This window comes from Salvelinus alpinus, chromosome 17 (genome assembly GCF_045679555.1).
Source record: "Salvelinus alpinus chromosome 17, SLU_Salpinus.1, whole genome shotgun sequence".
In the NCBI taxonomy this organism is placed as follows: Eukaryota; Metazoa; Chordata; class Actinopteri; order Salmoniformes; family Salmonidae; genus Salvelinus; species Salvelinus alpinus.
In genome coordinates this window covers 20,302,874-20,329,601 of record NC_092102.1, presented here as the reverse complement: position 1 = coordinate 20,329,601, position 26,728 = coordinate 20,302,874, and the positions used below count along the sequence as shown (strand labels likewise).

The 26,728-nt window shown below is 42.3% G+C and overlaps 1 protein-coding gene and 1 long non-coding RNA gene across 7 annotated transcripts in view; one reads left to right on the top strand and one right to left on the bottom strand.

Moving 5' to 3' along the window:
- The window catches only part of LOC139542425 (lysine-specific demethylase 5B-B-like), a 41,459-nt gene that overhangs the window by 7,842 nt on the left and 6,889 nt on the right, over window positions 1-26,728 (bottom strand). The window contains exons 3-26 of one of the 6 annotated variants that reach the window (XM_071347837.1): window positions 24,781-24,903; window positions 24,116-24,286; window positions 22,838-22,894; window positions 22,374-22,574; window positions 22,028-22,127; window positions 21,664-21,779; window positions 19,304-19,462; window positions 11,299-11,418; window positions 11,025-11,183; window positions 10,664-10,845; window positions 10,289-10,451; window positions 10,057-10,176; window positions 9,762-9,956; window positions 9,230-9,411; window positions 7,740-7,864; window positions 5,956-6,106; window positions 5,643-5,757; window positions 4,005-4,360; window positions 2,606-2,744; window positions 2,294-2,473; window positions 2,023-2,172; window positions 1,384-1,833; window positions 1,164-1,248; window positions 768-976 (exon numbers count right to left, since the gene is read on the bottom strand). In XM_071347837.1, the coding sequence (XP_071203938.1) occupies window positions 768-976; window positions 1,164-1,248; window positions 1,384-1,833; window positions 2,023-2,172; window positions 2,294-2,473; window positions 2,606-2,744; window positions 4,005-4,360; window positions 5,643-5,757; window positions 5,956-6,106; window positions 7,740-7,864; window positions 9,230-9,411; window positions 9,762-9,956; window positions 10,057-10,176; window positions 10,289-10,451; window positions 10,664-10,845; window positions 11,025-11,183; window positions 11,299-11,418; window positions 19,304-19,462; window positions 21,664-21,779; window positions 22,028-22,127; window positions 22,374-22,574; window positions 22,838-22,894; window positions 24,116-24,286; window positions 24,781-24,903 (4,008 nt within the window). The remainder of the gene's footprint in view (window positions 1-767; window positions 977-1,163; window positions 1,249-1,383; window positions 1,834-2,022; window positions 2,173-2,293; window positions 2,474-2,605; window positions 2,745-4,004; window positions 4,361-5,642; window positions 5,758-5,955; window positions 6,107-7,739; window positions 7,865-9,229; window positions 9,412-9,761; window positions 9,957-10,056; window positions 10,177-10,288; window positions 10,452-10,663; window positions 10,846-11,024; window positions 11,184-11,298; window positions 11,419-19,303; window positions 19,463-21,663; window positions 21,780-22,027; window positions 22,128-22,373; window positions 22,575-22,837; window positions 22,895-24,115; window positions 24,287-24,780; window positions 24,904-26,728) is intronic. The other 5 variants (XM_071347838.1, XM_071347840.1, XM_071347841.1 and 2 more) reach the window with 5 other exon arrangements.
- LOC139542429 (uncharacterized) lies at window positions 14,964-20,779 on the top strand. Its single transcript, XR_011668502.1, has 2 exons — window positions 14,964-17,082; window positions 17,185-20,779. It is a non-coding gene; the product is annotated as an uncharacterized lncRNA (long non-coding RNA).

Here is a 26,728-nt window from a genome sequence, read left to right as displayed (position 1 = left end):
AAGTGACCCCAAACTTTTGAACGGTAGTGTACACACACACGGTATTATAGTCAATGCCACTCCGACATTGCTCATCCTAATAATTATATATTTCTTAATTCCATTCTTTTACATGTGTGTATTGTTGTGAATTGTTAGATACACTCCACTGTTGGAGATAGGACCACAAGCATTTCACTACACCTGCAATAACTCTGCTAAATATGTGTATGTGACCAATAACATTGGATTTGATTTTAATGTGGGTATCTTTCATCGTGAACCTTGTTGAGGTATTTCAAGTTCATTGTGCAGTTGTAGCCCTGTACTGAAGAGTACGGTGCTATGCTTTGTAGAACAGGTACAGCGGCACCCCTTTGATCTCTAATTAGTGGGGTCATGTTGCATGGCTCTGTATTGCCTTGTATAGCATTAAGCCATTTTAGCCACATTATTATTACATGCATATTGTTTATAGTATAGTGAACTAGAGATTGTATTATGTATACACTCTACATCTGTCATTCAATATTGCATCTTTATTTCTCTTTACTTGCAGACCACATACACACGTAATGCAAGGTGCCATACCACTAAGTGGTATGTGTGCTGTTCCGTGCCCGTACTGTGAATCTTAAGCGTCATTAAACCACCTAGACTGCACTCCTCCGTCTTGTCATCTGTGCCCTTATCAGCACACGAGAGCGAACATAAAGTAGAACCTAAAGAATATACAGTCCCCCAAGTACTCAGTTACAGTACTTGATAGCTAGCATGCTCACACACACCTCTTTTTGTGGAGAGCTTCTTCCCTGAGAGTTGCACTGCTTGCGTTTGTCACAGTCCGAGGGGTCGTCCTCTTGCTGTGACGTGCGTCCGTGGGTGTGATGCGTTCCCAGCCCGTTCAGTAACACGTGATAGAGCTGTGTGATCTCTGGCAGAGACACCTGCAGCAGGAGCCCTTCCACCATCAGCTCCTCCAGCTCCACACTCAGACCTGCAGCAGCACAGCACACATCAGGATATTGTAAAAGAGAAATGTTCTCAATCACCTAACGTAGCTGGTTCAATAATCAGTAGTCATCAGTAGAGCGCTAATCAATATAATGATGTTATCAAGAAGTCCAGCTAGCGATAAGAATTACAAATGATTCTACAACACTGCTTTATAACACAGAACTGACCCTGCAGAGGAATGCATCGTTGCTCAGTGTAGAACACCATCTGATCATGACTTGTCCTGTTCCACTCTGGAGTCAAACATGGGGGCTGTTGATATATATAAAACATGTAAATATCAAATCCATTCCTAATCTGGTCATTATCATAACTGTCTCTTAATTCTGAATTATATCACTTTAAAATGGATAGATAACTACATTTCAGAGAAGGGGTGTGACTGACCTTTCCAACCGGAGATGGTGAAGTTCTAAAGCTCTCCTCCAGGTCTGGAAGGCCACAGGAGGCAGAGACCTGTCGCGCACGCTGTTGCCAGCTGACTGTTCTCTCAACCAAATAGTGAAGCGCATCGCCTTCGGGTAGACGCACCTGGATACGCTGCAGCGATGCCAGCAAGGGCAGGACCTTGTCCAGGGGGGGCTTCTCCGAGCGTCGGCAGTCTGGACACAGCCAGGCCTGGGTTGAACGGGAGTCTGAGGGAGCCCTCACACACACGCTGTGGAAGGCGTCCCGGCAGAGCTCACACTGTAACATGGCTCCCATGGGGGGATTCTGACACACACACACCTTCAGGTCCATGCAGTCTGCCGTGGGGAGGAGCTTGGACTCGTTAGCTGCCCGGAGGGAGGAGAGGGCCCACATCTCCCGTAACCGCATTTCCCCGAGAGTTGCCAGCTGGTAAATAAATGTAAAAACATTTCAATTTATAGAATTTGAATGCAAGTTCATGTCCAACATGCATTGAGATACAATACATATCCAGTACTAGAAAGAAGTAGAGAAAGCCAAGGTCCGCACTTTGAACTGAGTTGAAAAATAAAAAATGTATTCAGTTTGAGACATGGCCATTGTAGGTGTACTTACAGCTGAGGTAGTGTCCTTGGTCTCTAAGAGGGCTTTTTCCACATCACTGAGACAGTCTAGCTTCACCATCTTCTTCTTACTGCAGTCTTTAGTTTTTTTCGACTTCCTTTTCGGAGACCCTGCTCCAACCTCAAATCTTGGACACAGAACCTGTGGACAAGAACAAAATTGTGAATTCTGGTGAATGTATTTCTGGGAAATAAACTGCTTTAGATTGTACATCACTCATGGAACATTCATAGGTGGTGCATTACAGCCATTAGACAATTACCTCAAGCAGAGTGAAGTGAGAGTTTTTCATGAGGAAAGTTTTAGCTGCAGACTCTTTCCAGGCCTGCAGCTCTGCTACCAGAAACTCCAGATGCTTTAGAGGGTCCAGCTGGACTGGGATGGCTTGTCCTCGTAGAACCATATCAGAGAGCTTGTCAAATAATGGAATGGACTCTCCATCCTATAAAAGTACACAGAATTCAAGTTTTCTATACATAATGGTTCCACCTATACATGTCAACCTGGGAGCAATGTTTCTATAAAAATCATGTATAACAACATCGTGAAAACGTGGTGTTTTATTCTTCCGTACCTGAAATGCCTCTGCTTCCTGAAGCCACTCCCTGGCCCTACTGATGGAGTCCTTCAGCATCATACAGTTGGGGAGGTAAGCAGGTATACCCACCACCTTCTCAGCTGCTTCAGAGAGGACTTCTATAGATGGGGGGGGCCTGGTGGAGAAGAAAACAGTTAGGTCAAAAGAATGGTCAGTCACCAGCACAAGGGGGCCCAGTTATCCGACTGACAGGAAGCATACATATCATATTTATCCATCTGTATGGACTATGGAGAAATGTTCTCAGGTGTGCATCAATCATAAAAATATGAAAGTACTATCATGGAAAAAAACTTTGACAATTCCTAAGACATTTCACTTCCCTTGTTGTTCAATATTTGTTGCTATTCACTCCATCTTTCATAAAGGTAAATTCAAGATCTTTCTGATGTAAGCAGACATCACTGTTGTGATGGTTGTGAACCATGCAACGTTTTCCTCTGACAACTGATGGATTGTTTAGTGTTAGTAGCTTTACATAGGCATCTATACTGACCCCTTGCAACCATGCTACACTTTTACACTTTCAAACCATTGGTTACATATACAGTTACCGTGGTATGGGCTATGCACAATTCTATAATAAAGAAAATGTCCAACATACTGATAAAATCATAAAGAAACAAAAACTATCCATCCGTCCTTGAGATAAAAAGAACAGTACTTCTCACTATACTAAGCTCTAAAATGACAGAACATTTGAATGAACTCTAGCTCTAGAAAGATGCAGACAATTAAAACATTACTGAAAAAGACTGTTAAACCGTGGATATGTGGCGCGCACAGAATAGATGTACATTCCTTGGAGAGCCATGCCATTAAAAAAAAAGCTGTTTGAAAAACGCCGGTGACAGTGATTATTAAAATGCACTGGGTACCAAATGGGATGAAAGCAGAACTAGATATGCATGCTCACTTTTTGTAGATCTTGTTGAATATTCTAGCAGCAGCATTTTGCACTAGCTGGAATTAAAATGAAGCAAAATCAGGGACACTGACATACTGCAGTTCTGCTAATGTACAAATCAGTAATCCAGTATGTTTGTACATTCGTTAAAGAGAAACCTCACTAGCTTTAATATAAGTGCCATAACCACATGGCTCATTTTGGCTAAGAGTGGAGAAAGTTCAAATTCAAGACCCAGAGTTGAATCTCTGAATGAGGAAACAATTATTGTAAATTCAGGTCTAAATGATCCAGAATAACAAAGCCCAGAAGATGACCTTAAACCTATTGTTAAAATCCACTCATCTAAAATTTTGGCCTGTCTTCTTTGACATCGGATTCCTAAAAATAAAAAAAACCTGAAATACCTGGTTTACAGATTAAGATTACAGATGTAAACGAGAAATCCTCGGTGTGTGCGGCCTTCACCTGGCCTTGAGGAGGATGCTGGTCTTTTCCTCCCAATGTTCAGACACCGTGAGCAGCTCCTGCAGATGAGCCATGGCCTTCTCCACGGAGGGGTGAGGGGTCAGGCCTACGCCCTGGTCTATCAGCCTCCGCATGGTCTCCAGGGTGAGGGTGGAGGGCTGGGCGCTGGTCTGTTGCACACCCTCCAGCCAACGGGCTTGCTCCAGCCTCTCCCGTAGTATTGGAAGTTCAGGCAGCTCCACATCAAAGTCAAAGCTAACGTCTAGAAGACTCTGGATCACCGCTGTGCCGGTGGCCTCATCCATCAGAACTTTCTCACTGTGCTGCTGGAAGTCTTCGATGCAATTCAAGAGATCCTAAGAAAATAAACGTCATTCATATCATTATGAATACGATTCTACAATGATTGAGGATTCAGATGGGTTTTATTTGTGTTTATGCTTTAACCTTGAGGAATACTTTCTGATTAGGGATGTTAACGGTTAACATTTGATCGGTCATGCACATCGGTCTATAGGTTAATTTGAATAATGTAATGGAATTAAATTGGCGCATGTGTTTTTGTTAGTCGTCATGCATTTTATTTATCACACTCGCACAGCATACAGACCCCAGTATGAGTGGAATATCACCTGTCGAATAGCGCGAGAGCGGCAGCTGCTCCTCAAACAGATAGTTTCTGCTGGAGTGAAAAGCCCAGTCATTGTGCAACAATTCTAAAACGCAATCACGTGTTAAAAACAGAGTTTTGATGGCCACGATTAAAAAGAGGGTCCCAGCTTTCTATTGATACTATTTTTCTTCCTCAACTCGTAATTGAAGCGCGCTTCCCATTCACCATTCAAGTGCATAGGATTAGGCAACGGTAGGCAGGCTATTAGTCCATCACCCACCACTTCGCAATCCGAGCTGGAGGCTGTATGCAATTTGGTAAAATATACTTCATTTATTGAAACCTGAATGTTTTACTTCCTATTATGAGGCATGTCTTACCTTGCTTCAAAGTAGCCTAGCCAAAATCCGACCATAGAAACGTGGAATGTATTTTATGAAGACTTCCGCATATGCCACTGAAATCAGCATTTCTCTCCTGTTCTATTGTCCATGTCAACTTTCTTTCGTTGTCCAGAAGCCAAAGGCACCATCCCAGTCATATTAGCATCCTATCCTAGTTGTTGCTATTAGATTCCCCCTCTTTCCATGTTTCTAACAGAGATGTTCATCTCTGTCACATATGGAACCGCTCACATCAGGTGTGCTGATTAGAACTGTGTTTTACATTCTGATGAAAGTTTGAAAAGTGTGTTTTGTTAGCTGCTTCATTACAATAGTTGAATGTTAAATAATATAGCCTTTTGGCTGTGAGCCAAATGTCTGTTCCTTATATGCATGCATAACATTTTCTGTGTCATGTCATTTTACTGTTTGGATTTATTTTTACAGTTTGTTAACCGGTTAAGGAGGGCCGGTTAAAATCGGCAGGAAAATGTACATTCCATCTCTGACCAATCGCGTTAAACACAGTTCCGCAGTCATCTTAGTTAGGTCTAATCAATTCCAATGACATTTAACGGCTGCAATATCATGGCATTTAGACATTGAACTTCCTCATTGCATGGCATGTAGTATCTATTGGACCTTTAATTTGGGGGCTTGAGGAAGGCTGCAAGGGATGTTGTAAAGCTGCCTGACAAATGACCTCAGCTCCTGCACGGTCAGCTGGCTCTGGGTCTTCCCCCCACCACACCGATACCTGAGAGAGAATTATCACAACAATTGAATCAAACTGCATCATGCAAACCCTTGAATCAAACTGGTAATGAAATTTAAATAAACGGTTGGTTGAGGAATTGAATATTCAAGACATAGTTGATCATGTGTGGGCAGGGGAGGGAAATGATCCAGTGATGATACTCCTGTTACATCTGACTGCGGACTGTGTTAGTGGTACCTAGTCTGCCTTTTGCCGTTGAGTAGCTGCTGGGCCACTGAGAAGCACTTCTCTGCATCCTGTGTGACTAAACGGAGCTGACGCAAGAGGTCATTGTCAGGGAACATCTTGGACTCTGATTCGTTAATGAGGGAGCGGAAGGCTGACAAGCCTGAGGAGAGAAGGTCAACATTTCAACCAATAGGTTATGAGAGGCCTGATTCACAACTATACGGAACAAAAATATAAACATAACATGTAAAGTGTTGGTCCAATGTTTCATGAGCTGAAATATAAGATCCCAGAAATGTTCCATCCACATAAAAAGCTTCTCTCAAATGTTGTGCACAAATTTGTTTACATCCCTGTTAGTGAGCATTTCTCCTCTGCCAAGACAATCCATCCACCTGACAGGTGTGGCATGTCAATAAGATGATTAAACAGCATGATCATTAACAGATGCACCTTGTGCAGGGACAATAAAATGTCACTAAAATGTGCAGTTTTGTCACACAACAGATGTCTCAATTTGAGGGAGCGTGCAATTGGCATGCTGGCTGCAAGAATGTCCACCAGAGATGTTGCCAGAGAATTGAATGTTCATTTCTCTACTATAAGGCGCCTCCAACGTCATTTCAGAGAATTTGGCAGTGGGTTTGCAGAACCGAATAATTTCTGCACAAACTCATCTGCATGCTCGTCGTCCTCACCAGGGTCTTGACCTGACTGCAGTTCGGCATCGTAAACGACGTCAGTGGGCAAATACTAACTTTCGATGGCCACTGGTACACTGGAGAAGTGTGCTCGTCACGGTTGAATCCCGGTTTCAACTGTACCGGGCAGATAGCAGAGGTGTGGGACAAACGGTTTGCTGATGTCAACGTGGTGAACAGAGTGCCCCATGGTGGCCTGTGGGGTTAGGGTATGGGCAGACATAAGCTACGGACAACGAATACATTTGCATTTTATCGATGGCAATTTGAATGCACACAGATAACGTGATGAGATCCTGAGGCCCATTGTTGTGCCATTCATCCGCCGCCATCACCTCTGTATCACATCCAGCTGTCATTGGGAGTCCCATAGGGCGGCGCACAATTGGCCCAGCGTCGTCCGGGTTTGGGCGGGGTAGGCCGTCATTGTAAATAAGAATTTGTTCAATTTAAATAAAGGTTAAATAAAACATTTAAATGGTTCAGCATGATAATGCGTGGCTCCATGTCGCAAGGATCTGTACACAATTCCTGGAAGCTGAAAATGTCTCAGTTCTTCCATGGCCTGTATACTCACCAGACATGTCACCCATTGAACATGTTTGAGATGCTCTGGATGTACGTGTACGACAACGTGTTCTAGTTCCCACCAATATCCAGCAACTTAGCACAGCTATTGAAGAAGAGTGGGACAACATTCCACAGGCCACAATCAAATCTTTTCAAAGGAGGTGAGTCGCGCTGCATGAGGCAAATGGTGGTCACACCAGATACTGACTAGTCTTCTGCTACACGCCCCTACCTTGTTTTGTAAATTATCTGCGACCAACCGATGCATATCCGTATTCCCAGTCATGTGAAATCCATAGATTAGGGCATAATGAATTAATGTCAATTGATTGATTTCCTTATATGAACTGTAACTCAGTAAAATCTTTGAAATTGTTGCACGTTGCGTTTATATTTTTGTTCAGTGTGAATACAGTTCAACTCTAAGGGGCGGTTTTCCAAACCCAGATTAAGGTTAATTTCTGGATTTCAAAGTACTTTTAATGGAGAGAAGAATATAGGCAAGCTGAATTTGTCTCTCACTTTTTTTCTTGTCCAACTTAGCCTCCAGAGTCTCCGTCACGCGGGATGCCCACTCGTCGTAGGACTCAGATCGCTGCTTCACCACGTCCATCATGGGGTACAGATCATCCAGTGTAAATCTATAACTGAAAGTGGAAAAGGGAATAATATCAGTAGAGGTCAAAGCCAGAGCAGATGAGCCATCTGAGGACACCAGGACTACAGAAATGCAATTAAAAGAGCCGATGTGCCTCCTTATTCTACATGTCAAAGAGGCATGTTTGTTCTACACAACTTGCACTACATGAACAAACGTATGTGGACACCTGTTCGTCGAACATCTCATTTGCATTAATATGGAGTTGGTCCCCCCCTTTGCTGCTATAAACAGCCTCCACTGTTCTGGGAAGGCTTTCCACTAGATGTTGGAACATTGCTGCGGGGACTTGCTTCCATTCAGCCACAAGAGCATTAGTGAGGTAAGGCGATTAGGCTCGTAGTCAGCATACCAATTCATCCCAAAGGTGTTCGATGGGTTTGAGGTCAGGACTCTGTGCAGGCCAGTCAAGTTCTTCCACACCGATCTGGACAAACCATTTCTGTATGGACCTCGCTTTGTGCACAGGGGCATTGTCATGCTAAAACAGGAAAGGGCCTTCCCCAAACTGTTACCACAAAGTTGGAAGCACAAAATCTTCTAGAATGTCATTGTATGGTGTAGCGTTAAGATTTCCCTTCACTGGAACTAAGTGGCCTAGCCTGAACCATGAAAAACAGCCCCAGACCATTATCTCTCCACCAAACTTTACAGTTGGCACTATGCATTCGGGACAGGTAGTGTTCTCCTGGCATCCGCCAAACCCAGATTCGTCTGTCGGACTGCCAGGTGTTGAAGTGTGATTCATCACTTCAGAGAACGCGTTTCCACTGCTCCAGAGTCCAATGGCGGCGGAGCTTTACACCACTCCAGCCAACGCTTGCAATTGCTTGTGTGCGGCAGCTCTGCCATGGAAACCCATTTCCTGGAGTTCCCGATGAACAGTTATTGTGCTGACTTTGCTTCCAGAGGCAGTTTGGAACTCTGTAGTGAGTGTTGCAACCGAGGACAGATGATTTCTACGTGCTTCAGCACTCTGCAGACAAACTGACTTGTTGGAAAGGTGGCATCCTATGATGGTGCCATGTTAAAAGTCAGTCTTCATTCAGTAAGGCCATTCTACTGCCAATGTTTGTCTATGGAGATTGCATGGCTGTGTGCTCGATTTTATACACCTGTTAGCAACGGGTGTAGCTGAAATAGCTGAATCCACTAATTTGAAGGGGTGTCCACATATTTTTATTTATATAGATTATTTCTATTTGAACGTTCGACAACATTGTGCCCTGTTGAATGCACCCCGGGACTCACTTCAGTGTGGAAAATGGAAAGAAATCTGTGGAGATTAAAGCCAAACTGGTGTGCTGTGAATAGACTAGATGCGTCAGAGGACAGGACATGAGACATGACTCACTTCAGTGTGTAGTTGGTGAGGGGGCAGGAGCAGAGGTCCTGGATGTGGTGGAGACAGACCAGCTGGCCGGGGCTGCAGGGGCAGGTGATGGCAGACAGGAAACAGGTGGTCCTACATTTGGCACACTGCCGCTCATCATCCTGCAGGAGATCGTATTCCGCCTGCTCACAATGCAACACCCCCTTGGGGAGAAAGACACAAACACAATCATGTTATAAACGAAGACCCGAGAGACGGGGAACCAGACAGCTGTTCTCCTTAATTGGAGTGAACAATATCTCATTAGTGTTTGATAAGTCTCTAAAAATGCATACATCAAAATGATCTGTTTAGGTCTCGTTGCTCTGCCTATCAAAATAATATATTGTGATATATTATGACCTGAAAAATACAGAAATATAAAGCAACGAAATAATATTACTCTAAGAATCGCTTATTTTTTAGATGAAAAAAAATACTTTGATTAATTGATTTGAAAAGTGAAAAAGAAATGTATTTTCACATATATCTGTCTGTTGTAGGGGCACTTTACCATCTTGCGGACTTTATCTCGTAGGTCCTGTTCCTCTCTGATCATATCTTTCATATCCTTCTGGACAGCCGACGCCAGGACCACATCCAGACTGTTGGCCTTGGAGGCCATCTTGCAGATCATCTCGTCGTGGGAGAAAACACAGTACCGATGCAGCAGTCTGTAGTGGTCAACGCATTGGCGGCCTAATGCCATCTGAGATTAACGAAAGAGAGACTATATTAGTAAACAGTCGACTTCACATAAACTAACCCCTGCAATATAATATCAATGAGGAAGCCAATGAGTATCTTACCCAGTCCACAGTGCAGAAGTTGACAGCCTCAGCGAAGTTAAAACCTTGGTTGAAACCACTGTGATAGGCTCTGGGGAAAGTGATGACAAACTCACCAGCACACTGATTGGTTCTGTAAATCTGGGGACACATAAAATATCGATTTCAGATTGATTTCTCTGTTACTGAAATGATATAGTATTCTACGGAAATACATGGGAGTAAGTCTAGTTACATTGAGAGAGACACTTACCGGAACCCCGTAGGACATGAGGGTGTTGGGGTTCATGATGGTGACCAGCTGGTGGAGGAGATCTGGTTGAATCTGAAACAGCTCTGGAGCTAGTTTCTTCATCACAGCCTCCAGCTGTTCCGCAGCGAAGCCAGGTGCTCCATACCATGTCTTCGGCTCCCCCCTTTCAAAAACAAACAGAGCTTGAGTCGGGAACATCATGCAAATAAGGTATCCAAGGTGATATTAATAGCTTGGAAATATTGTCCTGACTCCATACAGAAAATGTGGAAAAATCTAAATCACTGAACAGCAAAATGGCACTTCGTACCATGCTACTAATTACTTAATTTCAACATCCCTAAATAATAAAGAGTGGTTGGTCAACATCAGTACCAGTGCAGGTAGTTGATGGAGTAGCTCCAGTGGTCCTCGATGTGCCAGCAGAAGGAGGAGAAGCACATGCCAACATAGAGCCAAGGTAGAGTCATCCCACAGATGTCTGCTGTGACATGAGTCAACACTGACGGGTCCATCATCGCCATGTTGTTCAGGTTCCAGCCACACTTCAGGTACTTCTGTAAGAGATCATGAGAAAGAGTTTGGCCATTTTTTAAATCTATTTTTATTCCGATTCAAAATAGTACATTGGCAAGACATTAAAATTGAAAGAAATGTTTTGCCATTATATCGTGAGTCTACTGTGTTATATACTGAATTGGTTTGGTTACCCATTAATTTGAATACAGCTGCCTACCTCATCCTTTTCTGAAACCTTAAATCTTCCATTCTTGATAGGGAATCCGCTCCCAAACTCCTTGGAGGCTATATCTGCTCCGTACTCCACTGTGACGTCCTCTTCGATGGTGCTCACCAAGCGCCAGAACTCTTTTTCCACCAACTCTGTGGGAACCATCTGAAACAAACAAACAATACAAATTTAAAAAATGCAATTTCATGACAGTTGTGGATCAATTACAACAGGTCAAAATTGTAAGACCTTCCTTAAAGATTTGACACATTCTACTTACATGAACTGGCATGTTGAAGTAATCAGATTTGAAGGAGTCTGCCATTTCTCCAAAAGCCCGCAAAGAGTAGTCCCTGTATGCCTGCTCAAAGCCAAATGCCTCCTGAGGTTTGCTGCACTCCTGTTCAAAAGAAGAAGAAAAAAAGGGTAGAAATCACACCTTAATAACAGTTTTCTTTTCACAGACAAACGCATTCGGTACTCTGCATAGAGCTTTTAAATGGCTTTTTGAGGAGGAGTGGAAGTGAACACTGGAATGCAAAGAACTTGCATTTGTAAACAACAGCTGTTACGTTGTGGCTGCATGGATAGTAAGGTTAGCAGCAGGAGGTGGTGACGCTAGGATGATGTATAGCACACGGTTAAGTTGTTTATCATGGCGGTATATCCTACAAAGGATAGACAGCCATTAAATATATATATTTTTTAATGACACAAAAGTTAGCTTGATCTGCTAAAAACAACATTAGCTACCTAACTAGTAGCTAAGCTAGCTAGCTAGCTAGCTAATGAACAGATTTACAGTCCCAAAGAGAGAACTATGATAATACAAAAACACAATTGCAACGAAATATATCACATTTTATATCACTTGAGAATAACAAAGAAACTTGTAGTCTAAATTTCCATGTTTCATAACCTCAGATACAGAGATCAGTGAAAGCTGTCTGCAGATGAAAGTCCCAAAGGAAGTCCCAAGTCCTGGAGAGACTGAAGGGTCTATCCCCAATGGGTTACATATGCTACTGGTTTACTGTTAGAATTGGTAGTAGGACTACAAAAATACAGTTTAAAGTAACAATGCATAGACCTAGAACATGTACGGCCAACCTTGCGCCTAGACATTCTGCTTATTATTTGTATTAGACACTTTTCATATTATTATTCAATCATCTGTTGTGTTGGAGTAAGATGAATGTCTAAACCCACTAACCATTTACTTAGGCGTTCTTTGTACGATATGAAATAAAGTGTTGATTAAAGTATATGTAACAGTATAACTTTAGACCGTCCCCTCGCCCCGACACGGGCGCGAACCTGGGACCTTCTGCACACATCAACAACGGTCGCCCACGAAGCATCGTTACCCATCGCTCCACAAAGGGCGCGGCCCTTGCAGAGCAAGGGGAACCACTACTTCTAGGTTTCAGAGCAAGTGACGTAACCGACTGAAAGGCTGCTAGCTCGCACCACCGCTAACTAGCTAGCCATTTCACATCCATTACATATAGTGTATTTTTGGGTCATTAAACATTCCATTTGTCGGTTTTATTTCGTTGTCACTCTCTCACTTTGTCTGATGATATTGCACAGATTTGCAGCTGATGTCCTTGATCACTGGCGTGGGTGTAACAATCCCTGTATGGCTGACATAGGACGCAACCCCTGTCCATAACAGCACTTCATACCCACAAAGCAACATCCTACCAAAATCATGATCTTGTTGGGGCTAGAACAGTGGTTCCCAATCTTTTTGGTTACTGTACCACCAACTATATTTTGCTCTGCCCGGAGTACCCCTGAAGTACTACCTCATGTAAATTTTACCAGTAAGCCTATGGTCTCAGGAGTCTTCTCATGTACCCCCTGTGGATAGGCCAAGTACCCCCCAGGAATCCTATTAACCCTGGTTGGGAAATACTGGGTTAGAATAACAGTACTTTAGGTCTCAGAGCAGGTGACATCACCACACTATGCCTACTAGGACTTTGTCTCACTTTGTCTTTCCTTGATTACTCCTATCTCCTCACCTGTATTTTATTACAATTGTATTGGAGGTGAAGGTACCTTCTACTCCAATGGGTTTTGAGCAGGAGGCGATGAGAGGAATCGAGGAAGGATGAATTGAGAAAGAGCCTAGCACTCACTTATTAACTAGCTCACATGTGCTACACACTCACCCCTCAGCTGCTTCACTCACTGACCACCTCCTCCTCCGCATCAACCTCAGCAGCCAGCAGAGCAGACTGTGTGAACTGAGTCAACCCAGAGAATACATTTTGGGGGTATTTAATTGGCCCAGATCACACAGTTGGCGTTATACTGTCAGTGGTGTAGGAGGTGAAAAGGGTGTGACTGTAGCAGAGGTGAGCTGAAGGTGAGTTCGAGCAGCAACTGTGATGTGATCCCCCTGAGACTCGAAGAGGTGTCTCCTGTCTATCATAAATGTATCTATATTTTAATACCATAAGCATCTCAGCTGCGGGAGGATCTCCTCCTGCAATTATGGGCCAATTTGCTCCATTCTGCTACACTCACTGTCCTCCTCCTCCAGTGGTTGGCATACTAGCTTCAAGTATAATTTAATTCGGGTTTACGTCCCAGCACCGGGCAGCCATATGAGGATGAAACTCATACATTATATGGCTACTTTGCAGCTCATATAAAAGTGACCCTTCAGGGTATTTCTCTTACCTCCACTATCCATGCTCTACCCTTTTGGTTACAGCAGATGTGAGATTATTTATTGCATGCATGCCCAATGCAGACATATGATGGGATTAGTATTGGCCTCATGGGTATGTCTAATGTACTTGTACATGTGACTTGTCATTTCTATACTGAAACAGGATAAGCAAACCCTCACACATTGTTTACATTTTGTTGAGACGCTTTCTCCATTTTAAATGATACTATTAGAAAAGCACTCACATCTGAGAATTTGTATGTGGGCATAATTTGCTAATAATTTACTCATACTGGCAAGATCAGTGTGTGGGTTTTTCTTTTCATTAGACAATTAATGAGTCTAACCATGCTGAAGGTTACCAGATTTGATTTATACTGCTACTGTATATGCCGTCATGAAATGGATTAGTGCGAGCCCTACCCTTGTAATGAAGGTTCCTAGGCTGTCATCGAAAATAAGAAGGATAACATACACAGGAGAGACATTATTCGCAAATATCACTATCATTTGGGTGTGCAGAAAGTTATATTTTAAGATTCATTTGGTTTAATTAAAATACATCTTGCTTGAAATAAAGTTGCAATGTGTGTGCTTCATGGGGTGACAGGTAGCCTAGTGGTAAGAGCGTTGGACTAGTAACCGAAAGGTTCCAAGATCGAATCCAGGAGCTGACAAGGTAAAAATCTGTCGTCCTGCCCCTGAACAAGGCAGTTAACCCACTGTTCCTAGGCTGTCATCGAAAATAAGAATTTGTTCTTAACTGACTTGCCTAGTAAAATAAAACATAAAAAATGTAATACATCATCCTGGTGTAATTAATATGCAGTTCAACATTATCACCACAAGATGTCAGCGCTAGCATTTGTATTATAGTTTTACTACGCGTAAAACAACTAGCAAGGTCGCGTAACGTGAAGTGCCATGCCTAGCACAAACTAGCGGTTCAATAAAATTACAGTACGTTTCTTAATTGAAACTAAGTGGGCAATACACCTGGGTAAAATATAGTTGCGTTTGGAGACGAAGCAAAAGAAGAGCTAGGAGAGACAGATTAGTGAGGGGAAAAGAGGCTGATAGTGGGGTAATTGCTGCTAGTTAACTTCTGATGTAAACAACGTGGCCGTCAATCATTGGACTCGTATGCTAGCTACATTTAGTTTAGTTATATAGTTGGCTGTTGTGAGAGAAATTCATATATCTAGCTGGTTAACAAGGTACGCTGATCTTTCTCTACCTTCACATCACACTAGTTCTGTAGTTATTTGCTGTGCTAGCCAAATGTAGCCAACACCACCAGAGCAAACGGATAATAAACGGGAACTAAATGTCTGATTTTGTTTACTGGATCTGGTAGCAACAAGTCAATATGTTTGTTCCGTTTTTTGGTAGGATCAAGAAAAACGATCTTGTCATTTTGTACAATTATGGCATGCTGCAGCGCCGGGTGTTTATTGGGGAACCACTTGGTTGCGTGTGCATATAGAATGTGTTATCGACAGTTGAAAAGGTCTATAGCTAACACATATAGGGAACACTAACAACTTTGGTACTCTGTATAAGTAACAGCTCTGAACACATTCATATTATACACTCACAGGAGCCAGTACAGACTCTGAACTGTGAATGTGGTTATTTATTTGATCTTCTATACATTTTTTTAGGGGTTAGATCAGCTTTATTATTGCAGATAGATGGTGGCTTCCATCAATGTAATTGTCTGCATAATTTCCAATCCCCCCCATATATGTTTTTTGTAAATATAGAAAATATATACAGTACATTCCGAAAGTTTGTCCCCCCCTCAATCTACACACAATACCACATCATAACAAAACCTGTTTTTGCTTTGAAATTTGTGCACATTTATTTAAAAAATAATGAAATATTACATTTACGTAAGTATTCAGACCCTTTACTCAGTACTTTGTTGAAGCACCTTTGGCAGCGATTACAGCCTTGAGTCTTCTTGAGTATGATGCTACAAGCTTGACACACCTGTATTTGGAGAGTTTCTCCCATTCTCCTCTGTAGATCCTTTCAAGCTCTGTCAGGTTGGATGGGAGTGTCGCTTCACAACTATTTTCAGGTCTCTCCAGAGATGTTCGATCGGGTTCAAGTCCGGGCTCTGGCTGGGCCACTCAAGGACATTCGAAGACTTGTCGTGAAGCCACTCCTGGGTTGTCTTGGCTGTGTGCTTAGAGTCATTGTACTGTTGGAAGGTGAACCTTAGCCCCAGTCTGAGGTCCTGAGCGCTCTGGAGCAGGTTTTCATCGAGGATCTCTACTTTTCTCCATTCATCTTTCCCTCGATCCTGACTAGTCTCCCAGTCCCTGCCGCTGAAAAACATCCCCACAGCATGATGCTGCCAGGTTTCCTCCAGACGTGATGCTTGGCATTCAGGCCAAAGAGTTCCATCTTGGTTTAATCAGTCCAGAGAATCTTGTTTCTCATGGTCTGAGAGTCCTTTAGGTGTGTTTTGGCAAACTCCAAGCGGGCTGTCATATGCCCGAATGTCCTTGAGCAAACAGCTGGAGGCAGGGCTTTCTCCTATAGATCTCCATTTTTATGGAATAGTCTGCCTACCCATGTGAGAGACGCAGACTCGGTCTCAACCTTCAAGTCTTTACTGAAGACTTATCTCTTCAGTAGGTCATATGATTGAGTGTAGTCTGGCCCAGGAGTGTGAAGGTGAACGGAAAGGCTCTGGAGCAACGAACCGCCCTTGCTGTCTCTGCCTGGCCGGTTCCCCTCTCTCCACTGGGATTCTCTGCCTCTAACCTCACTGGCTTACTGGTGCTCTTTCATGCCGTCCCTAGGAGGGGTGCGTCACTTGAGTGGGTTGAGTTACTGACACGATCTTCCTGTCTGGGTTGGCGCCCCCCCTTGGTTTGTGCTGTGGTGGAGATCTTTGTGGGCTATACTCGGCCTTGTCTCAGGATGGTAAGTTGGTGGTTGAAGATATCCCTCTAGTGGTGTGGGGGCTGTGCTTTGGCAAAGTGGGTGGGGTTATATCCTTCCTGTTTGGCCCTGTCCGGGGGTATCATCGGATGGGGCCACAGTGTCTCCTGACCCCTCCTGTCTCAGCCTCCAGTATTTATGCTGCAGTAGTTTATGTGTCGGGGGGCTAGGGTCAGTTGGTTATATCTGGAGTACTTCTCCTGTCTTATCCGGTGTCCTGTGTGAATTTAAGTATGCTCTCTCTAATTCTCTCCTTCTCTCTTTCTTTCTCTCTCTCGGAGGACCTGAGCCCTAGGACCATGCGTCAGGACTACCGGGCATGATGACTCCTTGCTGTCCCCAGTCCACCTGGCCTTGCTGCTGTTCCAGTTTCAACTGTTCTGCCTGCGGCTATGGATCCCCCTGAGACTCGAAGAGGTGTCTCCTGTTTGTATTATAAATGCTTGAGTATTAATCAACTGGTCTGTTATTTAACTTTATATTCCAATTACATTTTTACTGACTGGAGGTCATTTGCAGGGTTCTGGCAGTGCTCCTCCTTGCACAAAGGCGGAGGTAGCGGTCCTGCTGCTGGGTTGTTGCCCTCCTACGGCCTCCTCCACGTTTCCTGATGTACTGGCCTGTCTCCTGGTAGCGCCTCCATGCTCTGGACACTACGCTGACAGACACAGCAAACCTTCTTGCCACAGCTCGCATTGATGTGCCATCCTGGATGAGCTGCACTACCTGAGCCACTTGTGTGGGTTGTAGACTCCGTCTCATGCTACCACTAGAGTGAGAGCACCGCCAGCATTCAAAAGTGACCAAAACATCAGCCAGAAAGCATAGGAACTGAGAAGTGGTCTGTGGTCACCACCTGCAGAATCACTCCTTTTTTGGGGGTGTCTTGCTAATTGCCTATAATTTCCACCTTTTGTCTATTCCATTTGCACAACAGCATGTGAAATTTATTGTCAATCAGTGTTGCTTCCTAAGTGGACAGTTTGATTTCACAGAAGTGTGATTGACTTGGAGTTACATTGTGTTGTTTAAGTGTTCCCTTTATTTTTTTGAGCAGTATATATATATATATATTTTTTTTTACGACAGTATATTTTACATTAGTTATTTTTAGTCCCTTCAGCTCCACTCATCCCCTCCCATCTATCTCTGAACATCATCCAGTTTGGATTTCTATTTTTCAATTGTGCTGTAATGTTGCACAAAAGTTCTGAACCTTTCTATTCTCATTTTCTCCAGAATGTAAAAAAATATTTTTTTGCTAGGAGTATTATACTGAACCAAAATATAAAAACTTAACAAGCAACAATTTCATTGATTTTACTGAGTTACAGTTCATATGAGGAAATCAAATCAGTCAATTGAAATAAATAAATTAGGCCCTAATCTATGGATTTCACATGACTGGGAATACAGATATGCATCTGTTGGTCACAGATAGGCCTCACAATGGCCCGCAGGATCTCTTCATGGAATTTTTGTGCATTCAAATTGCCATCGATAAAATGCAATTGTGTCCGTTGTCCGTAGCTTATGCCTGCCCATATCATAACCCCACCATGGGGCACGCTGTTCACAACGCTGACATCAGCAAACCGCTCGCCCACACAACGTCATACACGTGCTCTGCTGTTGTGAGGCCGGATGGATGTACTTCCAAATTCTCTAAAACAACGGAGGCGGCTTATGGTAGAGAAATTAACTTTAAATTCTCTGGCAAAAGCTCTGGTGGACATTCCTGCAGTCAGCATGCCAATTGCACACTCCCTCAAAACATAAGACATCTGTGGCATTGTGTTGTGTGACAAAACTGCACATGTTAGAGTGGCCTTTTATTGTCCCCAGCACAAGGTGCACATTTGTTGAGATCATGCTGTTTTAATCAGCTTCTAGATATGCCACACCTGTCAGGTCGGTGGATGGATTATCTTGACAAAGGATAAAATGCTCACTAACAGGGATGTAAACTAATTTGTGCTAAGAAAATTTAGATAAATAAGCTTTTTGTGCGTATGAAAAATTTCTGGGATCTTTTATTTTAGCTCATGAAACCAACACTTTACGTGTTGCGTTTATATTTTTGTTCAGTACATATTATTGATCGTTTGACTATGACTTTTCAAATCACCCATCAGTGCTAATTTGCAGAGTTAGCTCCAGGTAAATGTTGCAATTCTTCAGCCATTCCTGAACCTGCGACCAAAATCCAGCTTCATATGGACAGTACCAAAACAAATGATTTAATGATTCTGTCTCTTCGCAGCAAAATCTGCAGCGCTGGGATGGTCGTATCCCCTATATACTGTATATAACATTCTATTGGTTGCAAAAATGTTGTATAATAATTTAAAACAAAGTTTTGAATCCGGTGTCATTTTGTGTATCAGTTCATAAACCATGTGCCTTGTAGTTGGTACATTGAAAATCTCTTCCCAACTATTACGCAATCTATATGGCACTATTTTTGGTTCTTAAATTAAACTGGTATTCTTTTTTATTTATCACAATTTTCTTTAACCAATTTTGGTCTTTAATGCAAGGCCAACAGACAAGTTCCTTACTTTCTCCCCCTTCCACTTGCCTCTTCCACTTGAATGTGGTTATTGGTGTGATGAGGTGAATAGACATCACTACTCACTTGAGCCAGGCACTTGGGGCACCTCCAGTCTCCTTTGGGGATGTCGTGTAGAGGGGGTAAGAGACAGAAGGTGTGGTAACAGGCATCACAGCCATCACACAACAGAAGACGATCCTCGTCACTCCCGCTGCCACACACCAGACACATATACAGGTCCACCTACAGAACAAAGGAGGGAAGAAACATGTTTAATATAAAACTAATGAATAACCAAAGGGACTACAAATCAACTTTTGTTCACATAATAACATTTCTTCAACTTCCTATACACTACCGGTCAAAAGTTTTAGAACACCTACTCATCCAAGGGTTTTTCTTAATTCTTTTATTATTTTCTACATTGTAGAATAATAGTGAAGACATCAAAACTATGAAATAACACATATGGAATAATGTAGTGACCAAAAAAAGTGTTTTATAAAAAATATTTTATATTTGAGATATTTCGAAATAATCACCCTTTGCCTTGGTAACAGCTTTGCACACTCTTGGCATTCTCTCAACCAGCTTCACCTGGAATGCTTTTCCAACAGTCTTGAAGGAGTTCCCACATATGCTAAGGACTTGTTGGCTGCTTTTCCTTCAGTCTGCGGTCCTACTCGTCCCAAACCATCTCAATTTGGTTGAGGTCAGGTGATTGTGGAGGACAGGTCATCTGATGCAGCACTCAATCTCTCTCCTTCTTGGTCAAATAGCCCTTACACAGCCTGGAGGTGTATTGGGTCATTGTCCTGTTGTAAAACAAATTATAGTCCCACTAAGCACAAACCATATGGGATGGTATGTCGCTGCAGAATGCTGTGGTAGCCATGCTGGTTAAGTGTGCCTTGAATTCTAAATAAATCACAGACAGTGTCACCAGCAATGTACTCCTACACCATAACACCTCCTCCTCCATGCTTTACGGTGGAAAATACACATGCAGAGATCATCCATTCACCCACACCGCGTCTCACAAAGAGACAGAGGTTGGAACCAAAAATCTCCAATTTGGACTCCAGACCAAAAGGACAAAATTCCACCGGTCTAATGTCCATTAGACAGCTGCAGCTGTACATAGTCCATCTGTAAACTACCCACCCAATTTACCTACCTCACCCCCCATACTGCTTTTATTTATTTACTTTTCTGCTCTTTTGCACACCAGTATCTCTTCTTGCACATGATCATCTGATGATTTATCACTCCAGTGTTAATCTGCTAAATTGTAATTATTCGATTTATTGCCTACCTCATGCCTTTTGCACACATTGTATATAGATTCTCTTTTTTTCTACCATGTTATTGACTTGTTTATTGTTTACTCCATGTGTAACTCTGTGTTGTCTGTTCACACTGCTATGCTTTATCTTGGCCAGGTCGCAGTTGCAAATGAGAACTTGTTCTCAACTAGCCTACCTGGTTAAATAAAGGTGAAATAAAATAAAATAAATAAAAAATTGCTCGTGTTTCTTGGCACAAGCAAGTCTCTTCTTATTGGTGTCCTTTAGTAGTGGTTTCTTTGCAGCAATTCGACCATGAAGGCCTGATTCACAGTCTCCTCTGAACAGTTGATGTTGAGATATGTCTGTTATTTGAACTCTGTGAAGCATTTATTTGGCCTGCAATTTCTGAGGCTGGTAACTCTAATTTATCCTCTGCAGCAGAGGTAACTCTGGGTCTTCCATTCCTGTGGCGGTCCTCATGAGGGCCAGTTTCAGCATAGCGCTTGATGGTTTTTGCGACTGCACTTGAAGAAATGTTCAAAGTTCTTGAAATGTTCCGTATTGACTGACCTTCATGTCTGAAAGTAATTATGGACTGTCATTTCTCTTTGCTTATTTGAGCTGTTCTTGCCATAATATGGACTTGGTCTTTTACCAAATAAGGCTATCTTCTGTATACCCCCCTACCTTGTCACAACACAACTGATTGGCTCAAACGCATTAAGGAAAGAAATTCCACAAATTAACTTTTAACATGGCACACCTGTTAATTGAAATGCATTCCAGGTGACTACCTCATGAAGCTGGTTGAGAGAATGTAAAGTGTGCAAAGCTGTCATCAAGGCAAAGGGTGGCTACTTTGAAGAACCTAATTTATAAAATATATTTTGATTTGTTTAACACTTTTTTGGTTACTACAGGATTCCATATGTGTTATTTCATAGTTTTGATGTCTTCACTACTATTCTACAATGTAGAAAACAGTAAAAATAAAGAAAAACCCTTGAATGAGTAGGTATTCTAAAAATGTTGACCGGTAGTGTATGTTACACAACAATGTGTCAAATGTGTTCTGGTGTAAATACATTATACTGTTGATAATCAATTTAAGAGTATTCTCTCTCAAAAGAATGGATTAAATAAAGCCCCACTTACTACACTCACTGCAGGAGGTGGGGCATCAATACTTGTTTTTTTCTTATATCGAGACTTGTTTGTGTCTGCCTCGCTCACCGGCTCGATGGGTTCTTGTTTCACTAGAATGGGAATGTCTTTTTATGTAAAGAAAAATTACATATGATGAGCATAATGAGGAACATCAGAGGATTTAACTAATTAATTACTTATGGTGCATCTTATACCCTAGCCTGAACGTCATACATTAACTTCCAATATTCACTCTTAAAATGCATGGCCCAATACATGGATTGAGTAGTATACAAGTGTATAGATATTGGCACCGATCACACATATTGTGTTAACTCTTCTGTGGTTAAAGTAAAGCCTTGTTAGTACTGACCTGGCTCGGGCTTGGCAACAAAAGAGCCCATCCTCCTCCTCAGATTTGGTCTGTTGTTTTCACAGGGTTCAGTTCCTGGTTCTGTCTTCACACAACCTGACTGTGGGTGGAGAAATAGAGTTCTAGTTAACTACAGTAAATACCACTAATGATCTCACAAAGTTTATATGCAATAGAAAGAAATGTGCCAATGCATTCATGAATAATTGAGATAACACCCATAAGGCTTTAGGCAAATTACATTCAAATTGGCTTTCTTATGCAACTCCTCCATTTTGTGACTTAAGGATTTGAAGGGGATAGAGTAAAGTAGATGGTTACAGGGTAGTTGTGCAATCTGAATTACTGGTTTTAAGAGGAGTTCTTCTGACAAGTGTGTGTGGCTCTGTGCGACAAGGGCATCCACCTCAGCTCTCATCCGCTTTGCTCTGTGGGCGCTGTTGCAGCAGGACTCGGTTGGCTCAACAAAGTGCTGCCTCTCGGTCAGGTCAGGGGGTTTACACTCCTTGTCACTCGTATCAACTGGCAGGGTTGGCTCCTGGACAAACTGCAGGCATATACAATGTAATGTTATACAATACATAGTTAATCCATTACAAAATGTAGAATAAACGTACAACCAACAACAAATCAAAAGACATGGCACACATCTATTGCAGCAAGGACACCCAGACTATGGCAGCGGTGCACAGACAAAGCACTATGAGACCATTTTAAACAAAGAATGGTTGTATTGCAGTCTAAAATTTCTGTGTAACCCAAAATGTGCTATCTGTTAATTCTTAGATAATAACCATGAGGCAGACATACCGTGTCAAGTTCAGGAGCAGACACTAAACGCATCAGCTTGGACGCAAGCTCTGGTGCCTAAAGCAAGAGAGAGCTTCCAAAGTTAACAACAACGACCCAATCTATGTTCACTCTGTACGCTTTCTCTACAGTGTTCAATAAATGTATTAAATCTTGAAAACGATCCTCACTAGACATTAGACAAACATACTTGCCGCATAACAGCAGTAAAACTTGTCAAACAGTGCTCAACTTGCCTACAGATGAGCCAACCAAGCGCTTAATAAAGCATTAGCTGATTCATAAAGCTCTGAGTGCAATGTGAATAGACACAGACAGATTTAACCATGAGTGTTAGGCAGGGAACAGAACCGAAAACCAGAAGAAAAAATAATAATAATTGAGGAACAGAACCAGAACAAAGGTGATCTATACTGTTCTGGAACAGAAACGTTATTTTAAAAGCATGTGAACCGGTTAATAACGTTCTGGGCCTTCCCCCCCCCCCCCCCAGTCCCACAACAAAATGCAACTCAAACTTTTTCCAGTGTCTGCCTGCCAGCTGAAAATGTTTGGCAGTGTGTGTGTCTATATGATACCTTCCCCTCCCTCTGAAGCATGCATAGTCTACTGTAGCTACTGACATTAGAGGCGTGATTCAGAAATAAATTCTAGTTAAGGATACTATAGTCTTCCTGTTTCACAATGGATGTATTAACTACAAAAAGGTAATACGTATTTCTAATTTGTTGCCGCTCTGCACACACAAGCTTGTTAGCTAGCTCTGGTCTAGCTCTTGAAACCTCTAGGCAGCATTATGTGTAATGTAATGGAACCAAAAGTCATGACCATGGGCTAGCTCTGGTCCAACATTAGTTAAGCAAGCTCTCTGAAGTTCAAAGACATTCAAAGTTCCTTCATAGAAGTCGCTCCTCCGAAAGATATGATTCTGTGGGCCTAATTCAGATCAGCCTAATGCAAGTCATAACAACAAGACGGCCAGCGTGTCATGCCCAGCACTCTCCTCACCCGCAAAATTTTAGTTGCATGTCGCTGTCCAATGCATGTACATAGCTTGCCCGCTCCATAGAAAGCTGCTCTATCCATTGGTCAACTAATTTAAAGTTGAGTGAAATGTAAAAAATAACAATATAAACTGTTACATTTTGGGGGTTTGAATCAGTTCAGAACTTTATTTTGCTGGTCGGAAACAGTGGAATGGAACGTAAAAATATAATGGTTATGTTCATAACGAAACCATTGGAAAATAATTGGTGTTGGGGCATCTGTCCAACTTACCAGGAGGTTGGCTCCGCTCTGGAAGAGGTTGTAGGGGTAGAGAAGTCTCTCATAGTGTGACCGTAAGTGAGAGCCAACAGCCTTGCCAGGAGCAAAGCCCATCTTAAGCGCAATCGCCGTCCAACGTCTATCGCGACACACAATATCAAATCCGCCCTCATCTGCAACATTCTGAAATAAAATGTGTAAAAGTTAGGTAGAGTCAGTGGATTCTGTGCAATGCTATTTAAGATGGAATAAATGTATAGTAGTTTGAAACAACGCTAAACACTAGTGATGGAGAAACAAAGCTTCTTGAAACATTGAGGCTTTCCAGCCAATTGTGTCGAAAATAGTTTCATTACTCAAGGCTTTGATCAACACAGTGTACACTAGTGGTACCTGCTGGTCAAAAGAATTTAGAGCAGCCAAATGATTACACATATAACGTCCCATATGCCATAGCGTGTGCGCAGGGTAGCTTTTTTGTCTTCTACCGAAACCGTCGCCAAGCCAATTAGGTAGTTGTTTGATGAAACAAAGCTTCAGACGTTGATCATGTGATCATTGATCACATGATTCTGATAAAATGATAATCGGCACACTGCTTTGAAGAAAACTGCTTAGTGATTTTGACCCATGCCTCGGAGCTCTGGTATCAAATCTATCACTACTAAACACCCAACCTTGTTGAGTTGATACAGGTCCAATATCTTCCTTTCCACATGAGGAATCTTCAGAGAACACCCCTGCAACTCCCAGAACTTTGCAATCTGGTCCAAGAAGTTAAGCTTAACTCTGGTCTGTGCCTAGGAAAGGGAAACGAGGGTGATATATTAGTCACTGTAGGAATTTTAATTTAGAGTGTCCTGGCTCAGCTATGTGATGCAATAAAAAAAATTGTGCACTTAAAATAAAAAATTTCTGCTGACCGGCCCCTGCGCAAGCAACCTTTGACTTTCACCAAAGTTTCTGAAGGTGGTGATTAATAAATGGTTGGCAGTAGGCACAATAGAAAACCTTCAGCGCTACGTCAATTAGACAACTGCATTGACAGGGACCCTGACCAATCAGTTGAATTCCCCTTTATAGGCCAAGGTGTCAAAGTAGTGCACATCTTCAAGGGTATTGTACATTAAACTAAAATCTAGGCTACACATCATGCAAAGTGACTTCCTTACCAATTTTCCCTCAACCAGCGAGTGTGTGGGCCTGCAGCTCCCTGGGACAGCTGCGCAGAAGGAATATCAGCCCGCACAGAGAAGCACGAGATTGAAACTTTTCCCCCTTGGTTAACACTATCAATGTTTCCCTTTACTCTGGGAATTGTGATCGAATCAACGCAATATTAGCCACCTTCAATGCAACATACCGAAATAAAACAAACTGAGCAAGACTTAGTATGTAAAACTAACTATGCAAGAGATTTTGTTGTCGGCAGAACGCATAGGATTAGGATTCTATTGCATTGACATGCAAGACTCTACACAGCCAGTACTCTACACAGACCGGTGCAGCATAACCAATCAGAGCTGCAGTAGGCCTATATGCAAATAGACCATTGCCATATATGGATCTGTGCAATTCACTTTGATCTGGACTGTGTTAACAGCATGAGGGGTCGTGAGTATTTGTAATTTAACTAGTAAATTACAAATTCTTATTTATAATGATGGCCTAGGAACAGTGGGTTAACTGCCTTGTTAACTGCCCTGTCAGCTCGGGGATTCGATCTAGCAACTAGAGGTCAACCGATTAATCGGAATGGCCGATTAATTAGGGCCGATTTCAAGTTTTCATAACAATCGGTAATCAGTATTTTTGGACACCGATTTGCCGTTTTTTTTTTTTACACCTTTATTTAACTAGGCAAGTCAGTTAAGAACACATTCTTATTTTCAATGACGGCCTAGAAACGGTGGGTTAACTGCCTTGTTCAGGAGCAGAATGACAGATGTTTACCTTGTCATCTCGGGGATTTGTTTTTGCAATCTTCCGGTTACTAGTCCAACGCTCTAACCACCTGCCTTACATTGCACTCCACGAGGCGCCTGTGTGGCAGGCTGACTATCTGTTACGCGAGGGCAGCATGAAGCCAAGGTAAGTTGCTAGCTAGCATTAAACTTATCTTCTAAAAAACAATAAATCTTAACATAATCACTAGTTAACTACACATGGTTGATGATATTACTAGTATATCTAGCGTGTCCTGCGTTGCATATAATTGATGCGGTGCCTGGTGATGATTTAACAAGCGCATTTGCGAAAAAAGCACTTTCGTTGCACCAATGTACCTAACCATAAACATCAATGCCTTTCTTTAAAGTCAATACACAAGTATATATTTTTAAACCTGCATATTTAGTTAATATTGCCTAGTGACATGAATTTCTTAGAACTAGGGAAATTGTGTCACTTCTCTTGCGTTCCGTGCAAGCAGTCAGGGTATATGCAGCAGTTTGGGCCGCCTGGCTCATTGCGAACTGTGCGAAGTCCATTTATTCCTAACAAAGGCCGTAATTAATTTGCCAGAATTGTACATAATTATGACATAACATTGAAGGTTGTGCAATGTAACAGCAATATTTAGACTTATGGATGCCACCCGTTAGATAAAATACGGAACGGTTCCGT